The 26,700-nt window shown below is 43.5% G+C and overlaps 1 protein-coding gene across 11 annotated transcripts in view; it reads right to left on the bottom strand.

Annotated features, from left to right (window-relative positions):
* Positions 1-26,700, bottom strand: part of LOC134858431 (transforming acidic coiled-coil-containing protein 2-like) — a 53,486-nt gene that overhangs the window by 6,209 nt on the left and 20,577 nt on the right. For 2 of the 11 annotated variants that reach the window (XM_063874308.1, XM_063874303.1), the window contains 10 exons: positions 24,316-24,606; positions 12,944-13,047; positions 11,230-12,640; positions 9,393-9,450; positions 9,082-9,289; positions 8,612-8,661; positions 8,367-8,476; positions 2,504-2,657; positions 1,992-2,138; positions 1,602-1,694 (listed from right to left, as the gene is read on the bottom strand). In XM_063874308.1, coding sequence (XP_063730378.1) covers positions 1,602-1,694; positions 1,992-2,138; positions 2,504-2,657; positions 8,367-8,476; positions 8,612-8,661; positions 9,082-9,289; positions 9,393-9,450; positions 11,230-12,640; positions 12,944-13,047; positions 24,316-24,606 — 2,626 coding nt within the window. The other 9 variants (XM_063874304.1, XM_063874310.1, XM_063874311.1 and 6 more) reach the window with 9 other exon arrangements.

Genomic DNA, 26,700 nt, shown 5'->3' with positions numbered 1-26,700 from the left:
AATGAAGTGTTTGGTTTGCCTGGAGCAGTAACTTTTTACCCTGAAAGTACTGATTGAACTTACCATCCTACTTTAGTGATTCTTCAAATGGAAAGAAACATTATAAAATGAGGCTGGTTGTTAGCTTGCTATGGTTTTAGGTGCAAACAGAAGGAAAATGTCCTAAAAAACAAATACTATTTGATGATAATTTGATGAAATGCAAGACCCCTCTTCAAGCCATGTTTTGCCCCTTTTGGGCACCATGTGTAATTGTACTTCAGTGTTGTTAAGGCAAAAAAAGTATACTGTCAACTTGAAGAAAAATATACTTGATGAGAACAAAAAAGGACAGGCTAGATAGATGAGTCAGACAACTCAGCAGCACATGTATATATTTAAGAAAAGAGATACTAAAAACTTCAGATAACACAACTTGGACTAATTTGCCCACAGGTACAAAGTACAACTAAGGGAATCTAAAAAACTCATTTAAAAAAGGTCTAAGACTTTTTGACTTGGGGTCTACAGGTGTTACTTTACAGTGCAGTCTTTAGCTATTTGATCAGTGTGGGAAATGAAGCCCTATTATAAGCAATCTAAAATTGGAAGAAGCCCACTAAGATTTGAAGTGATGTGACTCCTGCACTCTAAACTAATGTAGATGTGTTCGACCTTATTCCCCTGGAGCGCTTTAAACTCGTAGTTATTTCAAATCTATTGTGCTGGTGCAGTGAGCCAAAAACAATGAAATGACCAAATACTTGAACTGCACTGTAGTTGGGTTAGGACAGGGGCGGATCAAGGGGTATAATGATACTCTTACTTTAAGTAAGGGTGAACCGTTGATATTCCATCGCCGAGTGCTGGGTTTCTTTAGTCTAGACTGTAAAATGTGTGGGACACAGCATGAGACAAAGCGGAGGAGGAAGCAACTTCCTTCCAGCTCTCACACTGACTATCTTTTTTCATGTTCATAAATAAGCTAAGTAAAAACAAATCCCTATTCTTATATCCAGGCATGTGCTGTTTGAGCATAAGCCCTCCAACCAGCAATATTCTCAAGCTCTACCCTAAACACTGACACCTACCTACCTGTTTGTTAGTGCTGTTAGTCCGAGGAAAGGACCAATTAAAAAAACAATAATGTGACTGGGATTTTGGGTGATGATAGCAAAGCATCAACATACACATCTGAGACAATTATTCCAAAAATTCCTCGGCTGCTGATATTAAGTCCATCAGGAAACAATCCCAGTCACATTCATGCTCATGTAAGGCTTTTAAATACAGGCAACATGCAAGTTGCCTTACAGGAGACAGCTGAGGATCTCACTGCTAGTCTGGGTGGGAGCTGGATGCGTAAAGCCATGTTAGAGATTCCATATGTGGGGATTGAAGGGGATTGCATATGTATTTGTCCAGCCACCATGTTGAATAGGCCATGGGTTCACAGTCACACTCAGAATGGTGTGTTTAAGGGGAGGGGAAAAGGCAGGCTGAGACACACTCATGCACGCACACTACAGCCAGGCACACGTGCATCTCACACACTTTTGCACACACATTCCCTCACACATACACACCCTTGCACACAGCAGGTGCAGCACTCAGCGCAGTACCTGGGGGTTTACAGTGGAGAGGGAGGGGCACTGTGAGATGTTTTTGGCTATCTGCAGAGCCTCTATCCTCAGGGCAGCAAGCACCAGCTCCTCCTGGGCCACAGACATGGGGGGTGGGGGAGGGGGTATCGTGTTTTTTGGGGGGTAAGGGAGGGGGGTTGCGGCCCCAGGATGAGAGAGCAAAGGGGAAAACATATAGACACTTGAGTTGAGTGCACACACTTGCACACACCATCAATCTATGGGAAAATTAAAAGGCATGATGTAGTGAGGTGACACAATGGGAGTAACATGAAAAAAACCACACAATCACGTATCAGGGTCACAGAGGGGCCAGCAGAGGCAAGACCTTTAACATCAAGAGGGGTCATCTGTGGTCTGTCAACACACCTGTAGTTTTTGAGCGAATGCTGTAGGGTTGGTCTCAGCCAGGTCGGGCTCCAGGTACTGCAGGAGGTCGTCACACTCAGACAGCCTGTCTAACAGGGGCATGGTCAGGACTGGAGCAGGGGCTTCCACAGGGCCAAGGCTAGGGGGCTACAGGGGCACCGACAGGAGTAGGAGGGGAGGGCAGGGGTCAGCATGGCAAAGCAAAGCGCTGAGTTTTTGAGTGGCAGCATTGGGAGCTGAGTCACTGAGTTTAAGCTGGGAAGCTAGTGTGGAGAGCTGGCTATGTGTTATTATTAGTGACAGGGCTTTAATGAGAATCACTGTGACTGATGTTGGAGGGCTAAGTCAAGGCCTGAAATAAAGCATGCTGCCCCATGTGACTAAACATTGACATGGTATAAATGTGACAAAATCAAAACTGAGCTGACATGATGGGGACAAGACATAGAAATGACAACATGTGTGATAACTGATCACTGAGTTTTGAATATTTCCAATGGTGTTCGACTCACCTTCTCATCCCTCTCTGTGCTCTGTGTTCGGCTGAGCGCCTTGTTCTCTCTCTTTCTGCCCTTTTCTCCAGCAGAGCCCTCTGGACCAGGCCGGGAGCTCAACACCGGTGTCTTCATACCCGCTGTTATCTGGGCCTCCATCTCCTCAAAACTGCTGCTCACAGGGAAAACCAGAGGGGAGAGAAGGGAGAGACATGACATGTGATTTACTGTATATGATGGATGAGAGTGTTAATGAAAAATGGAGCTGAAGCAGCTGAACCCGATTCATTATGCAATTTTAATCATTCTGGTTTGTAGTTAGCCCAATACATAGTCTACTGTACTTAAAGCTACATCCTACATTATAAAGTGAACATCCAATGTTGTACTGTCCTCACTAAGGTGTGGGAACCCAGCTAGACAGTGAGCTAAACTTTCCTTTATCCGTGATGCAGTCTTTATTGAAATTCTTTACAAAATCACAAAGTCAGGAAAGTGAAACTAAAAATAAAACAATGAGAAATATAATTAGGTTCTACTTGGTTGGAAAGTTAACATACATCAACTAGACAAGCTAAGCTAATGACCTTCACATTCACTGTTGACTGCAGTGCCTAAACTGACCTGTAGCTAACATTTAGCTAACATCTTCAAAAAATCGTTTTTAAACCATTTACTTTTATAACTGCTTTTTAACAACATGAATTCGACATAAACTATGAAATTATAAATTACAACAAAGTTTAACAACATTAAGAAAGGAATACATACAAGTGATGCCTCTGCTGGGGCAAATGAGTCCGCGTTTCGTGAGAAGGAGCCCTTTCACAGCATGTTAACATTAGCTAACCTTGCTCCAACTAACTTCCAACTCCCTACTTCCTGTTTCTAACACCGTGACATTATGTCAAAATAAAAGTATTCCTGCTAAATGAATTTCACATTAAATAAAAGTCCCAAAATGTTTTATATCTGCCTGAAGGCAGCACACTCCCCGTCTGACCTTAAAGGTCACTATTAACCAATAAATGTCACTGGCCTAAAGTTTCAGTCTTTCGGCAGTAGAAGAACTAATTCTGACGCCGGCCTTTGGAACAGCTTGGTTTCTTTGCCTGCTGTCTTCAGCTCGACCTTCCTTACTCTGCCGTCCCTGCCAGGGACGACCGCTGTAATCCTTGCCATGGGCCACGCATTGCGTGCGACTTGACTGTCCTTCAGGAGCACAATGTCCCCTTCCGTCACATCCCGTCGTGTCTCCCTCCACTTCCGCCGGGGTTGCAGAGTGGGAAGGTACTCCTGCCGCCAGCGACGCCAGAAACAATCTGCAAGGGCTTGCACCTGTCTCCATTGTCTGCTGAGAAGATCCTTTCCCGTGAAGTCCCCGTGTGGTGGCGGAACTCCCACCTTCTGGGTGAGAATCATAGCAGGGGACAGCACGAAGGGTGACTCTGGATCAGTAGAGACTGGAACGAGGGGTCTGGCGTTGAGTATTGCAACTACCTCTGCCATGAGAGTGTTTAAGATGTCGTGGGTGAGCTGGACATTCTCCTGCAGCAGGATGGCATCCAGGATCCTTCTTGAGAGGCCTATTAAACGTTCCCATGATCCTCCCATGTGGGATGAGTGAGGTGGGTTGAACACCCATGAACATCCTCGCTGGCTCAAGAACTGCTGGACTGAGGTGTTCTGACTGTGTCCCAAGCTGCGTTGCACAGGCGTAGCTTCGCCGCTGAAGTCAAGGTCCTTCACGACTGCCCTGTCTTCTGGAGCGAAGGCTTGCAGGACGACGTCGCTGTTTGAAGCGAACTTGTGCAGCCTCAGGTTTGATTCACTGAGGGACGCCTGTGTTCTACGCAGGAGGCTGATGGCTTCAGCATCGGTGGGTAGGCTAATGAGCCCGTCATCAACGTAGAAATGACGTTCCACGAACTGGGCTGTGTCTGCTCCGTGTCTGTGCGCACCTTCTTGGATGGCCCTCCTGAGACCGTAGATGGCCACAGATGGGGACGGACTGTTGCCGAAAACATGGACCCTCATCCTATAGTCGATGATGTCCTTGGACATGTCATTGTCCCTGTACCACAAGAACCGCAGATAGTTCCTATGGTCGCTACGAACAAGGAAGCAGTGGAACATCTGCTGTATGTCGGCGATCACTGCAACCTGTTCCTTCCGAAAGCGGATCAGCACCCCAATGAGTGAGTTATTGAGGTCCGGTCCTGTGAGAAGAACGTCGTTCAGAGATGTTCCTGAATACTTGGCGCTTGAATCGAAGACCACGCGAATGTTCCCAGGCTTTTGTGGGTGGTAGACTCCGAAGGTTGGCAGATACCAACACTCTTCCTTGTCTTCTAGTGGCGGAGCCACTTCTGCGTGTTTCTTTTCAAATATTTTCTTCATGAATTCCAGAAACTGGTCTTTCATCTCCGGTTTCCTTTGTAGTGTCTTCTCCTGCGCAGCGAAGCGAGGGTATACTTGTTTGCGGTTGTTGGATAAATGCTGTCGAGGGACCCTAAAAGGTAACGGAGCGACCCAGTTGTTTGACTTGTCTCTGTAGACTTCTCGGTCCATGATCTCCAGGAAGATTGTGTCCTCGATGGACGGGGCAGGTCTGTTGTCATACTCGGTCTCGTTGAACACTTTCTGTCCAAGGGCGTCCAGTGATGGTTTTGTGGACTTACTGTTCTGCTCCCCGACATGAGACACGGTCTGAGTCAGCTTTATGGAGCTTTTACAGGGTGTGAGGAGAGAGGGACGGCCATTCTCCAGCACATTTGTCTTGAATGTCCCCACGACTGGTCTATGTGCACTGCCTAAACACACATCCCCGACAAGCACCCATCCTAGTTCCAATTTTTGTGCGAAAGGAGCGTCTGGAGGTCCGCTCACTTGCTGCCGGACTTTATGGACTCTGACGAGATCTCTGCCAAGCAGGATGAGTATTTCCGCTTTGTGGTCAAGCTCAGGTATGTATGGTGCTACGCTCTTGAGGTGTGGATGGTGGCGGGCTGCATCGGGTGTCGGTATTTCAGAGCGATCATTGAGTATTTCATTACACTCAATTAGAGGCGGAAGTGGTAGCTTGGTTTGCCCATCCAGAGATTCGACTTGGAACCCTTCAGCCTTCCGGCCCGACGTCTCCACCAGCCCTGCACAGGTCTTCAGTGAGTAAGGGAAAGACTGGCCTTTTATGTGGAAAAGTTCAAAGAAGTCGGATCTGACCAATGAACGATTACTTTGGTCGTCCAGAATTACGTACATGTTAGTTGCTTTCTCACGCTGACCTTGGGGATATACTCGAACTAGACAGATCTTTGAGCAGGATCTTGCTGTTCGGCCCGGACCACAAACCTGAGTGCAGCTGGAACTGATGACTGTGCTGTCACCAGTTGGTACGTCTTCCTCCCCGCCATTGTCTGGTGCCGGACGAGGCCATTTCGCAGCTTGAGGTGGAGGACCTGGGTGCATGGCGGCATGGTGACGGTCACTGCCACACTCTGCGCACTTCAGAATTGTCTTACAGTCTCTAGCGAGATGACTAGAGGACATGCAGCATTTGAAACACATCCCATTGTCTTTGAGAATGCTCTTCCTCTCCTCAAGCAGCTTTCCTCTGAATGTTCTGCATTTCCACAGCGCGTGTGGTTTGTTGTGAATGGGGCAATTTTTCTCTGGCCCTTCGGCTTTTTTCTCAAGTATATCTGTAGGCGGATCTTTACCTGAAGAAACCCCTGTCTTCTGAACGGATATCTTGCTTCCAAAGTTGCGTGAAGTTGTTTTGTCTGATTTCCAGCTGGTGCTGTTGCTAGATGGTAGGACGAAGCTGGGATCGTTCCTTCTTCGTGCTTCGTGACAGATGAAATCAGAAAAGACATCAAATGGAGGGAAATAGCCTTTGTTCTTTTCTTTAAACTTTGATCCAATTGCGAGCCATTTCTCCTGAAGCCCATAGGGGAGTTTTTCAACGATGGGCCCTATTCCCCTGGCTGTATCCAAGTATGCCAGTCCTGTGAGGTAACCTTCTTCTCTAGCACCTTGCAGTTCCATTAGGAGATCACCTAGGTCTCTCAGTTTCTCGTAATCTTTTGTAGATATTTTTGGGAATTCGTCCAGCCGTTTAAACAGAGACTTCTCCATGACTTCAGGCGCAGCATAACATTGCTGGAGGCGCTCCCAGGCCTTTTGTAGTGCTACATCTGGGTGCCTTACATGCACAGAGCGTATGCGTTTAATGTGCTTGACAGACTCTGGCCCAAGCCACTTAATGAGCAGATCCAATGATTCAGTGTATGTGAGCCCCAGGCCTGCAGTGGCATTATCGAATGATGACTGCCACGCCATGTAATTTTCGGGTTTGTCATCGAATTGGTAGAGGCTGGTACTCACTAGATCGCGGCGAGCCAGGTAGCGTGCCAGGTGTTCTGTTTCAGGTGCCACGCGTGAGGTTGGTGGGACATAACTGGGAAAATATGGCGGCGTCATTGCGTTAAGTGCTGGTTTCTGAGGGAAATGCGCTTTCTTGGGCACTTCGGGGCGTCCACTATCTTGATTTGGAATTGTTTGGTTTCCAGTATGAGGCGCACTCTGACTCAATGGCTTGCTGTGGCCAGGTGGTCTGCTAGGGGCCTCGCCCTGTTCGTGTACATCATCCTCGTTCGGGCCTATCGCTGACAAAGGATGCCATGTAATGTAACTCTCTTCAGACATTGCTGCATCATGTGCTGGGTCAGGGTGGGACACTGGAATACTTGCTCGGTGCAGTTCAGTTTGTGCTGCAACATACTCTTTTGTGCGTGTTACAATTTCCTCTTGGAGGACCTCATGTGAAGATGAACCAGACTTAACTGAATTCTCTCGATATTCAGCCGCTTCTAATGCTTCAGCTTGTGCTTCAGCTGCGGCTGCCTCTTTTTGTTGTTCAAGTGCGGTTAATTCAGCTTCCAGCTTTGCCTTTCCCAACTGTAGCTCTGCCTCTTTTTCAGTCTTTTCAACTTTAAGCCTTGCTTCTTTCACTGCAAACTCAGCCCGTACCTTTGCAGCTTGTGCTGCTGCGCGCGCCTTGACTGCGGCGCTGGATGAAGATAAGCGAGAGGTCCTTGACTTGTGTGATACATTCTCAGCCTTCTCACTCATTCTTTCTGCCATTTTCCTTGTTAGATTTTCCTTTTTGCTACTTGAGATGTTGCGTTCCAGCTGAATCACACTTTTTCACTGTACTGTCCTCACTAAGGTGTGGGAACCCAGCTAGACAGTGAGCTAAACTTTCCTTTATCCGTGATGCAGTCTTTATTGAAATTCTTTACAAAATCACAAAGTCAGGAAAGTGAAACTAAAAATAAAACAATGAGAAATATAATTAGGTTCTACTTGGTTGGAAAGTTAACATACATCAACTAGACAAGCTAAGCTAATGACCTTCACATTCACTGTTGACTGCAGTGCCTAAACTGACCTGTAGCTAACATTTAGCTAACATCTTCAAAAAATCGTTTTTAAACCATTTACTTTTATAACTGCTTTTTAACAACATGAATTCGACATAAACTATGAAATTATAAATTACAACAAAGTTTAACAACATTAAGAAAGGAATACATACAAGTGATGCCTCTGCTGGGGCAAATGAGTACGCGTTTCGTGAGAAGGAGCCCTTTCACAGGATGTTAACATTAGCTAACCTTGCTCCAACTAACTTCCAACTCCCTACTTCCTGTTTCTAACACCGTGACATTATGTCAAAATAAAAGTATTCCTGCTAAATGAATTTCACATTAAATAAAAGTCCCAAAATGTTTTATATCTGCCTGAAGGCAGCACAAATGTAAAAAATTCCGCCAAATAACAACACATGTTATAAAAACATTGGTAGATTGTGTTTTACCCAGTGCAGGGGGAGCTGGGTTCCGATCCATTTGGGCACTTGTTCTTGGGTAAGTTGTCAGAAACTGAGTCTAACTTCAGGTACAAAGACGGCTTCTTCACAGACAGTGGCTACATGAAACACAAGCAAATAAAACAGACACCTTTTTTAAATCTAAGTACTTATTTTACAAAAGAAAGGACAAGTATAAATAAAGAAAGCAGCAAATATGTTATCAAATTATTTAAATAACATAGAATACTCACAGGCGAAGCGGAGCCAAGCTTCTCCATATACTCAATCTCATAGTCTTGCACTGATACGGAAAGACAAAACAAAGTTTTAGAGACAGTTTAGGAAGAAATAGAGAAACATATCTAGCCAGTGTTGAGCTCTGGACTGATGGGTTTAGAAGCTGAGGCAGGGCTGTTTGTTCATTATATCCTCTCTGACCTAGATTGGTTGCACAACACAGCCTCAGGGAAGAGGTGGCTCTTCTGGAGGACAGAGTGCAGTAGACTGGGCCAAATTATTTCACTGCCACAACAAAAATCAATAATCTAGCTACATGAATGTAGAGGTAAATGGCTGGTATCTGTACTGTAAATGACGGTTATAGCTTTTAATATCTTTTGAGCACCACCTATCTGCAGTTTGCTTTGATCTCTGCTTTGGACGCAGGTGGCTGGATGTTAAAAAAAAAGGGATCCGAGAGATTCAGACAGCCAAGCCTCACCTGGATTCGGATCAGGGAGACTGTTCTCATTAACAAAGGATGAAAGATCGCTCGGCTGGGGGAAGTCTTGCTGCTCAGAGTTCAACTCTGCATCCACGTTGTGCAGGGCAGCCCACTTATGACTGGTGGAGGAGGCCAGCTTCTCCTCATCTGTAGCGTGGTCGTCCTGTGGGTGGAGGGAGGGAGTTTCATCTGCGGGCGTAGGATCCTGCAACACAGAGGAGGTGGCAGTGAGATGGGAGAAGGAAAAACTACAGCCAGACAGTGAGAGAGGCAAGTGAACATAGAGAAATAAAGAATTAGGTACACACCTCGGATGGGTCAGACAATGGTGATTTCTTTGGCGACCTCTTCACTCTGAAAGTGTTACTGAGAAAAAAAAAAGTTAAATCATCAAGATCCAGAGTCCCTCCAGGCCTTCACTAAACAACTTTCAGATCCAACAGTCACCGTGTAACACCAAGTATTGTAAAATGTTTATAAATGCAAATCCTAAGATGTCAAACTGATTCTGCTTTTGCAAAAATGACAGGATATTTTCATAGAGCAGCATTAACATATGTGAAACAGTACCACCTACTGTAAGTCTATGTGTGGTTGAAATGATCAGAACAGTGAAATATTGTGACAAGGGATGAATCTATATTTTGAGAGTGCGGAGATGTAGTGAGAAATGAATATTATGTCATGAATAGTTTACTTATCACACAAATTAGCGATGACATTGATGCATACACAATCTATTACTGTAGATGAGTTGAATTGAGGGTTCTTACTTTTACCTCAGTTTTCAATTTACAAATCCAGAGAAACATGGATTCTCAGACGATTTGTTAAAAAGGGAGAGTTCTTTGATTGCAATAAACCACAACCATCATTCATTATCCTGTTTATCATCAACTCCAAGAGACATCTGGAATATTTGGGCACAACATGGCTGCAAGGTGTCGCTAGTAAACCTTTTATACCAATTGTATCAAGGATATAATTCCTAACCAAACTCATTAGCATTGAATATAAATGGGACAATAACCCTAAACAATGTTATATATCTATTAAAGCATAATCATTATTATATTGTAAAGCTTTTCCCAACAGTTGCCGAAAATGAACATAAGAGAGAGCACAAGCCTTTCCTGATACACACTTGTGGGTGGGACACAGTGGCATGTCAGTAAAGACACATCTATAAAAAAAGAGATGTGAGGTTTTTTCGGCTTCAGTAGAAAATGTTTTCCATAAAACTTCATTTGTTTTAATATTGACACTTTGGAGTACGTTCTCAAAGACACAACAAATTCCATCTAAATGTTTAAACGACTGACCGCTGAAGGCAGAGACACAGAAAACTTAAAGACATATCTCCATGTGTTTTGAAGTTTGTCTTTCAACAGCATATTGTTGCAACCTGTTTCAGTGACCTCTATTGGAAGAAGCCTTTACCGCTGCTGACCACACCCATTGGGATACAACATTGGACTTGTGTGCACTGTAAATGGCTGTGCATGTGTTTGTGAGTGTGAGTGTGAGTGTGAGTGTGAGTGTGAGTGTGAGTGTGAGTGTGAGTGTGAGTGTGAGTGTGTGTGTGTGTGTGTGTGTGTGTGTGTGTGTGTGTGTGTGTGTGTGTGTGTGTGTGTGTGTGTGTGTGTGTGTGTGTGTGTGTGTGTGTGTGTGTCTAGACTAATTGTACAAGGATGTCTTCACCATACATATGACAGCAACACTGAAAACATGTGTCCCTCAGTTAAAATGGGAAGGATTAAAACTGTTTAAATGAATTGTTTGACCATGGGCGCAAGGAATTATGATGTCTCTGTTAATATGAAGAGGAGCATCGGGGCAACATGCTGCTTTTAAGTAAGTCACATGGAATTGAGGCTCAAAAAGGGATGAATGGTTGTGTTGTCCCTGTACTTACAACAAACAACATAGAGAAGACACACCCTTGGACTTCCTGTGACATATGAGAATATACAGACACAGGTGACAGAGAGGCAGACAGAGACATAATAGACAAGAGAACCACGTACAAACACAGACTGACCTCACCAACAGAGAAGCAGACGCTCCCACACATACATACAATGTTCTGTAATTTAGAGTGGACTCTCCCATGTACAGCCCTTGTGTAATAAATTGTTAACTTACGATTTGATAGGAGTTTTCTTCTTCTTGGCAGGTTTGTTCTGATTTTGGTCCTCCAGTTCCCCAATGTTATCATTGTCAATTTCATTGTCAAACTCATTGGATGACAGTTCAAAGGAGGCAGAGGCCTTAGGAGGGGAGTCGGCCATCTTATTAGAGGATTTGAAAGGGTCTACAGAGTCATCAAAGTTATTGGAGTCAAAGGAATAAGACGGCCTTGATAGTTTGGGTGAGTTTGGGATACCTTTCTTAGTATTAAATGGATTAAAGTTGGGATCATCCCACTTGTCAGAGTCAAACTTGTAAGAGGCTGCAGGAACAGGGATATCTTCCTCGTTGCCATTGTGGGTTGGTGGAGGATCGTTGTCCAGCTGCTCTGTCTGAACTGGAGGAGCTTTCTTCAGCCCCAGCTTTGGTTTCCTTAGAGGCATCTTCCCGCCAGGCTTCTTGCCCAATTTCTTAGGTGGGGGAGGGGTCTGGTGTGATGCCTCACAGCCCTCCTCAGAGTAGTCGAACTCCAGCCTTACTGACTGACGCTTGGGGATGATGGGTTGCTCTTCAGGGTTTGTGATTGGCTTTTCAAGAGAAGCTGGGGGACACGGCTCCACAGCAGATACAGAGGGACTCTCTGGATGGGGGGCAATAGGGGCACACACAGGACTTTTGCGACCGAGAACAGGGGAATTGGCAATTTTACTTCCTCCAGTATTGAATGGGTCAATGTTGTCAAAATTATCTGGATCCCATTTGTAGGAGGTAGGAGGGGGGATAGGGGATTCGTCTCCACCAGCTGGACTGCCCGGGAGAGGAGTCTCCTCCTGGCACAAAAGTAAGGCAGGGATGTTATGGCTCTCCTCTTGGCTTGTAGGATTGGTCTCCTCTGGCAGAGGAGGGGGAGTCTCCACACGGCTCTTCCTGGTTCTGCGGAGGGTCCCTCCGGGGCTCGGGGTTGCAGATCCTCCCTCTGCTTCCTCCTGAGGCTGGAGAGGGCTGGCAGTTCGAGGAGTTGCCCGCTTCTTGATCTCCGGGGTGCTGCTGGATGAGGCTGGCCTCGGACTCTCTGGGTTGGAGTGCTGCCTGGTAAGAGGCTTCTTCTTAAAAGACCCAGAACGGACCTTTTTGGGCCTGCGGAGCGTCCCTGGGGCGCTCTCGGTACCTACGCTAAAGGACTCAGAATGTAGACGGAAGCCTCCCGCTGATGATCCGTCCGACAGACCAGCACTGTCTAGTTCTCCCCCCTGAAGGCTGAGTGAACGGGTAAGAGTGTGACTTGTGGATTCTGCAGTAACCTCGATGTTGTATTGGCCACTGGCTGCAATGGGCCGGTCCTCATCAAACACAACAGTCGGGGTATGGCATGGTGCATCAGCTGAGGGCAATTCAGAGGCAGGATCACTGACTGAGGAGTCTGCTACTGCAAAAGATGGAGAGACGTAATGTAAAGAGCTTTAAGCTGCTAAAAAGCATTAAATCCAAATTGAGTGAAAGTGGGATAATTATATGTTTGAACGTGTGGGTTAAATTCAGGCATGAACCAGGAAGCCATCCTGTAGACAAAAGCTGCAGCTCGCTTTTTTAACACATCCAATGAATACTGCTTTACTCCACTAGATGGTGCACGCAGCCTATCTTACACCTGCATATTTATGGCGGTGTAACAGAGCATCATACTGTAGAAGAGCTCTGCACACATCGTGGCAACATTTTCTTACTCTACCTTTCTCATTGGACGTTTGCTGGGTTTGGGGATCTATAGGAGAAACAGTCTTCACAGGAGTTGTGGCTTCAGGGGTCTCAAACGCTCCATCAGAGTCTGAACTCCTATAATAAAAGATGAGCATACATCAGACTGATATCACTTGAACTGTAATGCCTCTAGTGACTGTATCGGAGTCAGTGAAGCCATGCAAGGGTGATCTTAACTTCTCTCCTTCAGAAACATCACATCACAAAGGATACTTTTAATTCCAAAGAAAGCAGTTTGAATATTATTATTTAGTGCAATATATGATGTTAATACTTTATTGTGCAGGTTCTCCAGGGACAGTGTTTTTTTGTTGGTTTTAGGTTGGAGGCAGGTGCAATTTCCTGTGTGTGAAAAATAAATTCCCGGGCTAGTATGTGTTAGTGCTTTCAATTTTTGTAGGCTGTAATATCTACAAATGAAAACATTGAATTTGCAGTGAGGTGACAGATAACGACACAACTGAGACACTGAATAACCCCACCTCAACACACTCATGCAACAACCATAGTCCACCTAAAGGTTTCACAGATATGAAATAGTATGGAGGAACTGAGGGAAAACAGAAACTGAACGGAAAACAGAGCATGACTATTTTCTGCAAGATAGGCTGTAAAAAAATGTTATTCTGTATTGATTATTCTGAGCATTGCACATACACACAAAGCAAAGCCCTCCAGAAAACCGGACTACGGAGGTCCGTGCTTGTCTGGCAATATGTAGCCTCAGCCTCCCATTCTGTCTCACCTCTGTCTGATCGGCTCCAAAGCATCCCTGATCCTGCGGTCATGTTGTGAGCTCCAGGAGAAACTCCGTAGGAGCCCCAGACCGGGATCAGAGCCCGGGCTGTCACCGTCTGATGCCCCACCCAGCAGTGTGTCCCAGCCCCAGCGAGCCCACTGCAGTGGAGACAGAGCCTGCCACGTACTCACTGCCATGACTGGCTACACCTCTCCGCACAACGATGTTACTGCCTGACACACAGGTAGAAGCCTACCGCCTCCTCTTCAGATGATGACTAAAAGACCACAAGATTTAATCTTTCTATTTTTTTGTTTTTTAGCTCTGTATTCTAATATCTATTTGTGTCTAATCTACAATCGTATTTCTTTCATGCTGCTCTTTGTCTATTGTAGCCCTATCAATCCGTCTCCTCTCCTCACCAGTAGGTAATGATGCCTCCCAATCTAAATGAGACTGGCTGCAGAAGCCCACTGACTGCATACTGTATATTCTCTCCCCCCTTTCTCTCTCTTCCTCTTATTCTCTCTCCCTCCAGTTTCCCCCCTCCCTTTACATTTATTGCTCCTGAACCACATTGCTGTATCCACCGAGAAGACGAGGCAGCCTATTGCAAACCAGCCATACATTTACCAATTACCAGTACTTCACCCAATACATATAATGTCCCTTTATGTTTAAGGCGCTTAAATTACTGTGCAAAATGGTCATACATACAGAGACACTGGAACTGAAGAAACCCCCTTTGTTTTGATAATACTGAATCCGGAAATAATAATATTGTGTGCATGTGCAGGCGATGACTTTACCAACACATCCTGTGACAGTAGGATATAAATGACTGTCTCACAATGTCAATATAAAATGGTAAGGAAAATGTAAGGACTAGAGAAAAACTGTGCCCTTATTGTGGATCCTTTCACAAATACAAGAGCATAGATGGTAGAAGAGAAAGGGACCCCCACAGTTAAATGACACCTCCATGTCTGCACACTATATTGATTTAGCCAATCTACAGGGATTTACCTCAAGGCATTGTTGAAGCCATTCAGCATCCTTTGGGGGTCATTTGTCAAACAAGCGCAGGCATACATGGATCAAATAAAAGCCAGTAGTACAATCCCACCATCATTTCTGCCGATGCAATACAATTCCGGGCTAACACACTTATGTTTATTGAGGTGGTTGTAATAATTGTCTTTTGCTGTCTTGATCAATATGTCGACTTTCCCTGGGGTCATATCACAGCAGAGATGGAGGTTTATCTAAGTCAACACTATGGCAACAGTAACACGTTTACTTGAGCCCCAAAGAAATTTGCTGCAATATTAAGCAGACTACCCTAGTATTTTTCTATACGAAGTCTGACAATCTACCCTAACCCAAAAGACTCAAAAGCAATCGCAATACTTTGGGTGGTGTGATGCAGAAATTGAAGCACATAAGAAAGAATGGAACAAGAGCTGTTATCTCTGTGTGGGCCCAGTGTGTCCCAGCATGATCAGACTGGTTTGCCTGGAGATCCATCTGGATCTTTCACTGGGAACAAGGATCATAGTGTCAAAGTCAGGACCCACTTGTAAAGAATGTGCAAAGATTAAAAATAAGCAAACATGGAACAAATTAAAGACCTATAAGAGATGCAGCTCTCTGGGGATTTAATTTCAATTTGTGGCATTAAAATATATGACAGCTGTTTGAGGATGATTGAAAAGAAAATTGAGATTATAAGGGAATTGGGACTCATTTCATGTCTATGCCCTTGCAGAGGATATCTTCACGTGACTGCAACACTGTGTTGCTATGGTAACAGGAGGTTGCTCCCGCCGCCATATGTTCCACGCTGGCAGGAAACACGTTGGAGGCTCACAGTCTAACACACACCCACACACATTCACACACACTGAGGCTTGCCTCACGTGGTCCAGTGACGTGTTATATGATATTGAAAACAAATAAATGCACTTGAATTGAATATTCACGAGGCCAGTCGCTGCTGCATAAGCATTATTCATGAACTTGTTTTGGTGAAAGCAGGAAAAAATGCATAATTCGTTTACATTTTTACCCTTTCCGTTCCTTTCACAATGCTTTATATTGATATTTTGTATACATTTTTAAAAAATCATACAATGAAATGAATGATGTAATTAAATAAATAAAAAGGCTAAAAATCACTCTTGGAATATCTTCTCAGCGGCTTGTGTTTCTTCTGGCTGTAGGCGATAAATAGAAAGAGGGAAAGCAGCGCTGTGTGTGGGTGAGCAGTCAGGGTATGGGGGCGAATAGAAACAAAGAGAGCAGCAGTTAGAAGCAGCCTCTCACAGGCGGAGATGACTGCCTGGAGACAAGATCTCCGCAGCATGAGCGGACAGGGAGACGATGCACAGCCAGACGTGTCTAAACAGCTTTCACAGTGCTGCAGGGAGAGCCATCGCCATCCCCGGAGAAGAAGTGGAAACTGGGCTGCACTGACAAGAAAACCTAACACCACCTGCTACATATATATATATATATATATATATATATATATATATATATACACTCTTTCAAAAAAAAGGTGTTGGCACAAAGCAATCACTCTTTTAAAAGATTTGATTCTACAATTTAGGAGGGACAAAATGTGATTAGCGGAAAGCTGCTCGTCTCTAAGCAGTTGTGTGATTAGCCTCAATGGATTAGCTGCACCATCTTCTCTCTGCACCTCAAAACTCTCTCCATCTGGACTCCATCAGCTATCTTTTTTTTTTTTTTTGCTAATGCTACTTTCCCTTTATGTGCCTGGCAGCCTCTGTTTTGCTCCAGCTTCACAATCATCCAAAAACAACATTATATCTCTTCATATTCTTGGAGCTTTCTCTATCATGTTGATTTTTGATTTTAGGATATAATTTTGGGCATTAAAGGATCTACTGACTGTCTGTCAGACAAAAAGGAAAAGGAAAGCAGTTAAGAATATCGTTCTATGTAGCAATTCAATGCACTATTAATTGGTCACATGCTTTGCCTTCTCATACATATGTGCAAGGGACTAAACAATGATTAATACATTAACTGTATAAGTTAAAGTACAAAACTGGTAGCTTTGGTTTTACAGCAGAACAGAATTAATTTATTATTTATTCAAGTTAATAAATCAAGTAAACTTTCACCACTGTTAGGGTAAAAAATGAATAAGAGCTGCTGATTTAGGGGGTTTTAGATTGGAATTTTAACCCCTATGTTAGTACGTTTTTATCCGAGAAAGAAACATAAACATGAGAATACGTAAACATTTTAGATCAAACATTTTTATTCTATGATAGTAACTTTAAATGTATATTTTGTTTTGTATTTTAAAAAGAAGGAAGATAATTAAATAATAAAAGAGGCAGTTGTACCAAGAGTCTGTCCCTCATTAGTGTATGTTCTCTCCTGAGCTGGAACTACAGAAACCAACAGAGGGAGCTCCTGTGCTTCAATCCTGTAGACGGTGGAGTGTCTGAATCTAAAGCATGACATCATAGTGAAACATCATAACAACCTATTTTTATTTTACAAGAGCCTGTCCAGTTTCACACATGTGATGTGGTGAGCCACCATGCAGGGGAAAAACTTTGTAATGGGAAAAGAGCCCAGAGAGTGACTCTTGTGTTCTGCAAATGATTCTTCAACTCCAGGAAATGAAATCTTATGGAGAATCATTCTGCTCCTTCTGCAGGTCACATAAACAGAGCCACGTGTCTCTCAACTCCATCCAGACTGATGTCCGCTCTTAACTCTGGTGTCCCTTTAAAATCCAATCAGTCTCAAAACAAAGAAGCAACTGAGAGAAAACAGTGTCAGACTAAGATTATGTCCATGTGTAATACCTCAGTGAGCCTAATCTGAGACTTTGCAAGCAGATGGCTCACTAACAGACAACAGGCCAGGTCTGTGAGTAAGAGCACTGGCAAGGGGGGGGGGGGGTTAAAATATCCATTTTGAAGATGAGATCAGATGCTGGGTTCATTCATTAATATCCCAACCCCCACCAACGCACACACAAACCAAATGCTCACTAGTTGAAGATTTTAGAATATAAGGAAAATACATTTGCACTTATTTAGGTTTGGTGCCTAACACTACAGTTCTTTGATGTGTAAATGCTTTATATACCATATGTGATTTTGCCTTTGTTGCACAACTAAGGGAATTAAACTAGTATAAGTACTCCGTCCTCTGAGTTCTGAATTTAGCAGAGCTTGGAGAAGAAAAATGACTTATGTATTATGCTATAAATCTTTCATTTCTACATTACAGACAGCACACACACATACAGTCACTCTTTCCCCCTGATCCCTCTCCTCTGGTTCCCCTGGTTCTTCTTCCCCTGTCAAGTGGTGTGTCTGAGATATAAATAAATCAGCAAAGTGGAGCACTCTTGCTCCGTGTCTCTCCCTCTCTAATTCTTTTTCTCATCCACAGTTATTCCCGAGTTATCTTCTTCCACCCCCCACACAGCGTGTTCTATTTCTACATCATCACCATGTCTTGCTCCCAGCCCGTCCTCCATCACACAGAACAAAACATCACCCCACCTGCCTCCCAGCGGCACCTCCTGCACTCATCGCCTGATTCTGGTTCCCACAGGCTCTGCTGAAGCACCACCATCTTTCTCACAAACACACAGTACTGTATTCGAGGCACACTCATGCACATGTGTCTGTGCACATGCTCTGATTGTCTCATCCGTATTTACATTACAAAAGCACCCAACAACAATGACGTGCTCAGTTCGTCAAATTGGAATTTAGAATCTTAGTGGGTTTTATGGGTGTTTGAATGCAAGATACAGGTGGGGACGCAAAAAAATGCAATGAACACTGAAGGCGAGATGTGTGTCAGGCTTCATCCTGCAACAGTAAATAACATCAGACATGGCGAGCAGACTTTTACTCACAGGTGACAGCATTCTGCATAAGAAATCACCCTGCATGCACAATGAATATAATATGTAGTATGGAGGGCAAATTTAAAGCTATGAATAAATAAACATGTCAGAAAGGAGGAAGCAGTTAAAGCTGCTTTCAAGACCTTATGTTATATAAAGAGATTTTCTTGTTTTTGATCACACCTCTGCATATTTACAGACAGAACACTGAGGCGTTTAAGTCACACTCACATGTGTTCTTGAGAGAGACAGGTGGTCTCTCCTTGCTCCATGGACTCGTTGGCTCCCATTCTCACCTAGCTCTGCCCCCCCTGCCTGCTCCTGTTTTCCAGCCACCCTCCACATCCACCTCCCCCCCCCCCCCCCCCTTCTCTCCAAAAACAACTCTTCTTTCGGTGCGATGGTTGCCAAGGAGGCAGGCAGCCTGCTTCCGTGGAGGTGAGCGCCAGCTGAGCTTTGCTGCGCTGCAGTGCAGAGGATGAGCTGCTCGCATCAGGAGCAAAGCAGTGGATGGTTAAAGGCTCCTCACTCCATGCACTGCATCCCTGAGCCTGTGACGCTTACGCGGAATATTCCCAATTTTGATCAGTTGGTAAAATGATGCAACACCAGAAGAAATACAATCCAAGACCAAAAATGGCAAAAAGAGAATAATCCAAAACAAAGAGATTGAAATAACAATCCTGCTTTCTTGCCGTCTGGCTTGAGTGTCTGAGGTACCCCCTCTCTGTTTTGCTTCCGATATTGCTGAGCTGTGTTGCTGCTTTCACTGCCTCCTCCCCCCTCTCTCCTCCACTCTCTCCCCTGACTCCAGCCTCCTGTGCCTTTAAAAAGACAAGCAGCGTATTCTCATCCGCTACCACGTCTATGCAGGGGAGCCAAACAATGGAAGACCCCGAGAAACCCCACTGATGAACAGGCGCTTTCTCTTTCACGTTGGCGGCCCCCTCCTAACACGCTTCTACGGCAACAGTACGTCTCAAGCCTGCCTGTCTTCCCCCATCTCTCACCCAATGACTTGCACAGTGAAAATGTCATGTTTGTGCCTCCTTTTCACACAATGGAAGCTTCCAGCATTCAGCGTGGCCCACCAGAGTGATGCCTGAGGTAAACAATAGACTCAGAGAAACTAGTATGTGTGTGTACTATTCAAGTCGGACCCTATTATGCTCTCTTTCATTCAAGCAACTCTCTACCAGCCTACATTAAAAAAAACAGACAATATTAGATGAAAAAAACTCCAACTTGTCAATCCTATATTACAGGTTACAAGGATAATTATTGATAGCACATGATCGAAATCAACATGTTAAAGATAAACACACATTTTAATATAAAAGCCTAATTCAGAGGTGTCATTCCTGGCTTAAAGACTGGAACATATGCTACATTTCTAAATGAATTCTGTCTCTGTGATTAAATCCCTGGACAGCATGCATGGTTGGTGATCTAATTTACTGGCACTCTCATCAAACCTTGAATTGTATCGAAGACTGGAAGATCTATAATGATAGTCAGTCTAGACATGTTTTGCAATTTTTCCTTTCATTAAGACATCTGTGTGTGTGTGACAGGGGCAGCAAATGTGTCCTGTGGGATGGAAATAAGAGCAGGTTCTTCAAATTTCCCATTTAATGTCAAGGAACGATGGGAAAGAGAGGGATTGGAAATATGAGAAGAAGAAATCCATTGTACACTCATGGGAAAGTGAGGGAATGAGGGCTTGCTACAATAGCAGGTCCAGCCTGAAGCAATTGAAAAAAAGTTGAGGTGGAGTGTCCCTGCCTGCGGCCAATAGACACAGAATCTCCACTTCTACTGCAACATGTTTAACACTAAACCCAGTGATCATGCCTAGGCTAACACCGTTTGAAAGGGGAGTGTTTTCATGTAAACATAAAGTCCATTAACTTGTGTTCACAAAGAATATCGATGTGATCTAGTCTCGGATGGGCATGTTGGTCAATGCTTTACAGCCCAAGGGGACAAGTAAATAGCTACCCACTCACAACTCCCAACATACACCCCTGAAAATATTGATTGCTTCTGCCATCCCCACCCCCATACCAACTCAAAGATGTATCTAGGGCAGTAAAGCATGTATGTGTGAAGAACAAATTCCTATTCCATTGTATGGCTGACAATAACATCCTCTCTGGGTTGCTACTTTAAGAGTCTGGCATTGCACTGCTGTTTCAACTGCAGCCTGAAGTAAATGAAGAAATAAAATATTCAACAAACTCAGGCACTGGAAGATATGGCTCTGGCAGTTTTTTCCGAAAGATTCATAACAGCGCTCCAGAGTCAGAATCACTAGATTTAAATATGTGTAAGCCTGCAAGGGGGTTTGAATATAACTGTGCATGCTACTGTGCAGACTGTAATGGTGTAGAACATAGGTGGTTTCATGGGTGAAGATTGAAGCTTAATGGAAATACATTCTTTAGTAAAGCAGGTCCGTAGACAAAATAAATATAACCTTAATATTCAGTACTGTTAAAGTAAAACTTGAGTTGTGATAGTCGAGACAGTTCAAGTATGATTCTGATTCACTGGTAAGGTCTCAAAATCACCAAAGGCTCAAATTAATCCAGGAAAACAGACAGTATCCCCCTTAATTCAGCCCTGCTAAACTCAAATATCGAAAATCATTCAAACCACAAAAGCAAGAAAGAAATCCAACCTGAGACAATTTTGAGATGGTATCACACCTGCCTGACCCAGTTACCCCTTACTTCTGTTGCATTTATTTGGACTCCATCCATCATTCAACTCAGCTTTCATTTGGATCTTAAAGACACACCTGCAAAGAGTTAGGAAGTCAAGTTAGGGGTGAGGCCATGACTTCGAAGGATAAGCCTCTGTTGCTCAGACCACGCCCAACTTGACCCTAATTGTTGATCTTATATACAGAAGTTTCGTGGTTGAATCTTGCTTGCACAGTTGTGACGCTATTGCAATCACAAAATCTTTCCACAGGTCTTTGTGGGTGGTAAAAAAAAAAAAAAGCAAATGAAGGCACATTATGACAGTGTAGCAACTCTGCAAGTTACATACTGTTTAAAGACATGGTTTGATTAATCCTCATTATTTCTATATATACCTGTATGATACATATTTGTAGTAGAGATGTATGTGACAAGACCCTGGCCAGTGATCTGCAGTCCTGAACATCTGCTGATCAGGCAGAGCAAGAGCCTGGAGCTTTGTTCTTCATTTGCCAAGAAAAGCCTGCATCGCTCCCATAAACAATCCCTGAGGGAATCAATTCCCAGAGGCTGTATCTGAAAAACATTCACTGTCATACATTCATCTGTACGCATTCAAAGTACATCTCAATAAAACATTTTCAAATCGTGTGATATTGTTTCTCTCTTTATCGTCAAAGCCGATGATAAAAGCAATCAGTGGAGTAATCAGGGAACATAAACTGGAAAGCTTATGATACCCATCAACAAATGATCGTAATCACTGACGTGTGTTGTAGATAAGATAATAGGGAGAACATGTGAGGAGGGTTAGTTGGTTAATATTTTCAATTGCAGAGCTTTATATGGCTTCTCTACACTGTCAAACATAAGAAAGAGGGTGCTATAAGAATAATCACAAATTTAGGATGAAGCTGATTTTGTTTTTTGTTATTCAGGAGAATGCAGCCAAATGAAAGAACTGATGTACTCTTTACTTTGTTCATGACTAAAAGTATGAGTTCAAAATGTGTGGGAGTTACTAATATATTAATAATTAAGAATAATTACCAACAGAAGAAAACCTTGAGTTGTTTTTCATATCATAAAAGGATTTAATTTACTCATGCAACTCTTAATGTTGGTTTTTGAATGACTAATGTTTTGATTATCGTTTTGTAAAGGGGCCAATTTCCAACTGGAAAGAGGATTCAAGGACGTGGGCTGGCAAGCATTTGCCCAGCTGAGGTGCCCTTGAGGAAGATAATCTAATAACATGAATCATTGAGGAGCTCTACGGGAAATGCATTACGTTATTAACAGTAAAAAAGTGATGTTTTACTGCTCTAGCTTTATTCTAAAACAAATAAACAAGAGTGAAAAAATACTTAACACCTGCACACGTTCTGCCATTGTTGGTCCTGTGTGTCTGCAGGCAACAAGAATAAGGTGTGAAAGCCAGTCAGAAAGCTGGCTATGCTGCATGTGTTGGTACTCTCTCTCTCTCTCTCTCTCCCCCCCCCCCCCCCCCTTCCTTCAACCACTACCTAACAGTCCTCTCTGATATCATAAATAATATAACAAAAATGTGCTAGTCTTGCCTTCTCAAAATGCTGTTCTTCTGCACTGCACTTCCCTCTACAGAAATGGCATATAGAAAGCCAAAGAGTATCAAGTCAAAAGCAAAATATCTACACAGAAAACAATACCGTCTTTTCCCATTCAACACTGATGCTCAGAGAGATACATGAGCTCAGGTGTGTGTCCCTGTGTTGCTTTCATATACCTGCAGGATTCAAACAGCAGGGTGCAGACACAGGCTGGCAGTACAACATGAACACTGCATACCCTGAAGGGAGAGCCCCCTCTGCTGGTTGTGAATGACAGTGCACCCACTGTAAAAGTGGCTGAGTCATTCCCCCTTTAAAAGTAAGTCTTTGAGATAAATTGTAAAGCTTAGTATGATTGTCAAGGAATGTTGAGTATTATGAGAAGGGAAACTGTGTTTAGCCAAATAATAAGAACATTTAAATCTCATCAGCCTCAGTGTTATGAGTCACTAGTGTAATGCACAAGCAGCTTAAAGGGCAAGACATTTTCCATGAAACGTGTGGTTGTAAAAGCGCCTATGTTAAATAAGAGTGGTATGTAAGTGCTTTACTTAATGCTGTAATGTTTGAAACACCTACTTATAAACATTTTAGCCTGATGCTTTTTAGTTTTAAGTTCATACATAGCAAATCCTGTTTGTTATGAGTTCCTGAAGTAAAAAATGCACAGCGGGGTTTCTGAAAAACAGATTCCTGATTCTTTGCCTTTAGAATGCCAACAGCACTTCCATTTCTGTACAGTCAATATGAAGTAGTCTATGAATAAGCAGAGGGATGGCTTAGCCTAGTTTAGCACAACGACTGTTAACAGGAGGGAAAATCCTAGGTTGGTTCAGTCCAAAGTTTAAATTAAATATACCTTCTAGCTACCTTAAACTCACTCAAATGTAAATCTTGTTTGTATCATCACAAGAAAAACGTTAAGTCGTTATGCTAAGCTAAGCTAACCACCTGTCTGCCTTCAGATTTACCATATAGAATTTGAGAATTATATAAACCATCTAACCTCACCTTAATCTCTGAAAAAAATAATAACCTTAATCTCTGAAATGTCAAACTATTTCTTTAAGTTAGAAAAAAGGAAAAAGCATGGTTGACTGCATTTCCAGTATTTTCTTCCTCTGAAGCTCTGAGAATAAACATCAAAAAGCTTTTTCAGTGTGCCAGAAGTCCATTTAATGCTGTAATTTGACCTGAATTGGGCTTGAAAGGATAAGGACATGGCTACTTTTCGTCAAACAGGCTAAATGGACTAGTGTCACCACGGGACAAATCTACTGTGAGGTGTAACAAACAAAGCAGAGCAGAGTCATAAAAGAAAACCGACACACATTCGACATACACAGAAAAAATGAGTGCAGTCAGCTCATAGTCAGGCAGAGGTCATGTTCATACCTTAAAGGAAGGTGGTAGGGTTCAGAAGCAGGACAGGGGACGTCACTCTGGGAAGCAGGAGGTACAGGAGAAGAGTCCAGAGCAGGACGAGGAGGGGGAGGAAAACCGGGAGATGCAGGTGGGGTTGCTTCAGGTGAGTATCTCTCCGGGGGTGTGGGAGGAGGAGTGGGGAACTCTGTGGTGTCTTGGAGGTGAGGAGGGAGGGCAGGCAGGAAGTGGTTTTCAGATGCAGGAGGTTGGGAAGACGAAGGAGCACGTTCACTTCTCTCTGTCTGCTCAGTGAGGGAGGATCTGCAGGGGAGGGAACGCAAAACATCAACAGAGAGGCTGAAACAAGAAGGCCAAGTATGGAGATTCAGAAAGCCTGCTGACAACACACTGCACTTCCCTCTACAGAAATGAACCAAGGTAGAAACGTACCTCAAAGTAGAGATCTAACATCCTTAGAACACTTTGTCACTTAAATGACATGTAACCCCTCTCATTAGTCCCTGTACATGGTATTCCATGTTTCCCTTGCTTGCAGTACATGCCCTTTGCAGTGAAGAGGCCTGCGTGGAGATGTCTGGCTCTGTCATCATTGGCCACCTGGTGGAGTGGATTTGGCCCGGATCCAGGCTGGTCTTATCAGGAGTGGTAGGCTCTCTAATCTGACAGGCAATGCGATGGACGCCCATGCAGCTGTTCCCCACTTGGGGCATGCCTCCTGTTTAGCTCTAAAAATACCCCAGTAGCCTCTTCTGCAGAGCTTCACAAAACCTCCATCAACTAAAACACATTTACAGAAGTGAAGCATCCGGTCGGCTGCTGCCACTGAGCTTCAATTTTCCAAACTTCTCTCCAGCCCATTTCACACTGAAACTGAGCTCTGTTATCCTCCAATTCTGTCTCCAGTAAAGTCAGAACTTAATAATATTTAATGAGCGTGTGTGCTTTTCTTAAGGGCGTAGCAAGGTAAAGTTTACATCTGACACAAGTCTGTTTCCAATCATCTCATCTTGAAACTACATCATTTTCTAGGCAGGATGGTTCCATGAAAAGAAAAACGTCCCACAAATCCATACATGAATTTTTATTTGGTCCCATTCCTCTCGTTACGAATCCGCAGTCGGTGACTTACACCAGCAGGCCAACGCTATACATATGTCAGCATCTGTGGCCAACTTGGCACATGCAGCCTGGAAATAGAAATAACCAAGTCACAACACAGTCTGAGCAAACCGTCATAAGACTCGCTGCTGCCTCCAAAGATGGACACAAATTGCTATGGAGCAGATAGAAAGATAAATCAAGCGCATAAGGAAAAGACAATTGGCAGAAAATAAGATTAACCTGGACACAAGTGTAGAGTATTTACTGGTTCAGTGGGTTTTATGTGGGGATAATGGCAGCTGACCCACTGAGGTTAACAGCAGAAGCTTTCCAACTTGAAACAGTGTGTGAGGGGGAGCACATGTGCAGTTTTCAGCAACACACTCTTTCGCATCAGTGTAGTTTTGGCATAAATACCAGAAGGCTGTCCAAAACCGTTTTTTCTTACTGGTGGTGATTCAGATTCATGAGCAGTTCTTCAGAAGGTCAGTTGAGCGATACAGCCGTCATTTTCTGTAACAGTCCAGATAACAAACCCAGTTCTCTAACCTAATTTCTCATGACCATTAAGTAAACAAAAGGGACTTTGATTGTACTGTATTCAACACATACACACACGCACCAGTTAGCAAAATCTACGGGAAGCAGCTGGACCTAAGAGACAATAAGTCCAGGCAGGGTGTTTAATGATAAACAGAGTATAAACAGAGTTGTAAATAAAACCAGCTGCTTTTTCTAGCGCTGCAACGATGAGATGACCATTTCTGTCATGTAGCCAGCAGTTCTCAAACACACACACACTACACATTAAGGATCACATTGTATATATTGAAAACGCGTACTTCCTAAACAATCAACAAATTATCTTCTTCCACAACATCGAGTGAATTATTACATAAAGTCAGTCGAGTGTGGTTGAATGAATGACAGATTTTCTACGTTACTTGGCAAGAGAAGCACATGAGCCTACAATTGCCATGGCAACTAGTCTATTTACAGTAGTGTTGGCCATGGCACATCCTACTTCCTTTTATTTGAAAACATGGATGAGAAATATCCTACATACCAAGCTGAGTAGTCACAGTCGCCTTAGTGTTTCAAGGGAAAAAATGGCTATACAAAAGATTTTATTAGAACTAGTTGTATAACATCTATAAAAGTACTATGGCACATTAACATGTCACACAGTAGTCTCCCTTAACATTTTCTGCCAAGCCCATAATGATTGTATTGTTTACTTAAAGTCTATGATACCAGAAAGATTATTGGAGAACTCACACTGTAGTCTGACAT

This window comes from Eleginops maclovinus, chromosome 22 (genome assembly GCF_036324505.1).
Source record: "Eleginops maclovinus isolate JMC-PN-2008 ecotype Puerto Natales chromosome 22, JC_Emac_rtc_rv5, whole genome shotgun sequence".
NCBI classification, from domain to species: Eukaryota; Metazoa; Chordata; class Actinopteri; order Perciformes; family Eleginopidae; genus Eleginops; species Eleginops maclovinus.
Note: the sequence above shows the minus strand (reverse complement) of the source record. Positions and strands in the feature narration are given on the sequence as shown.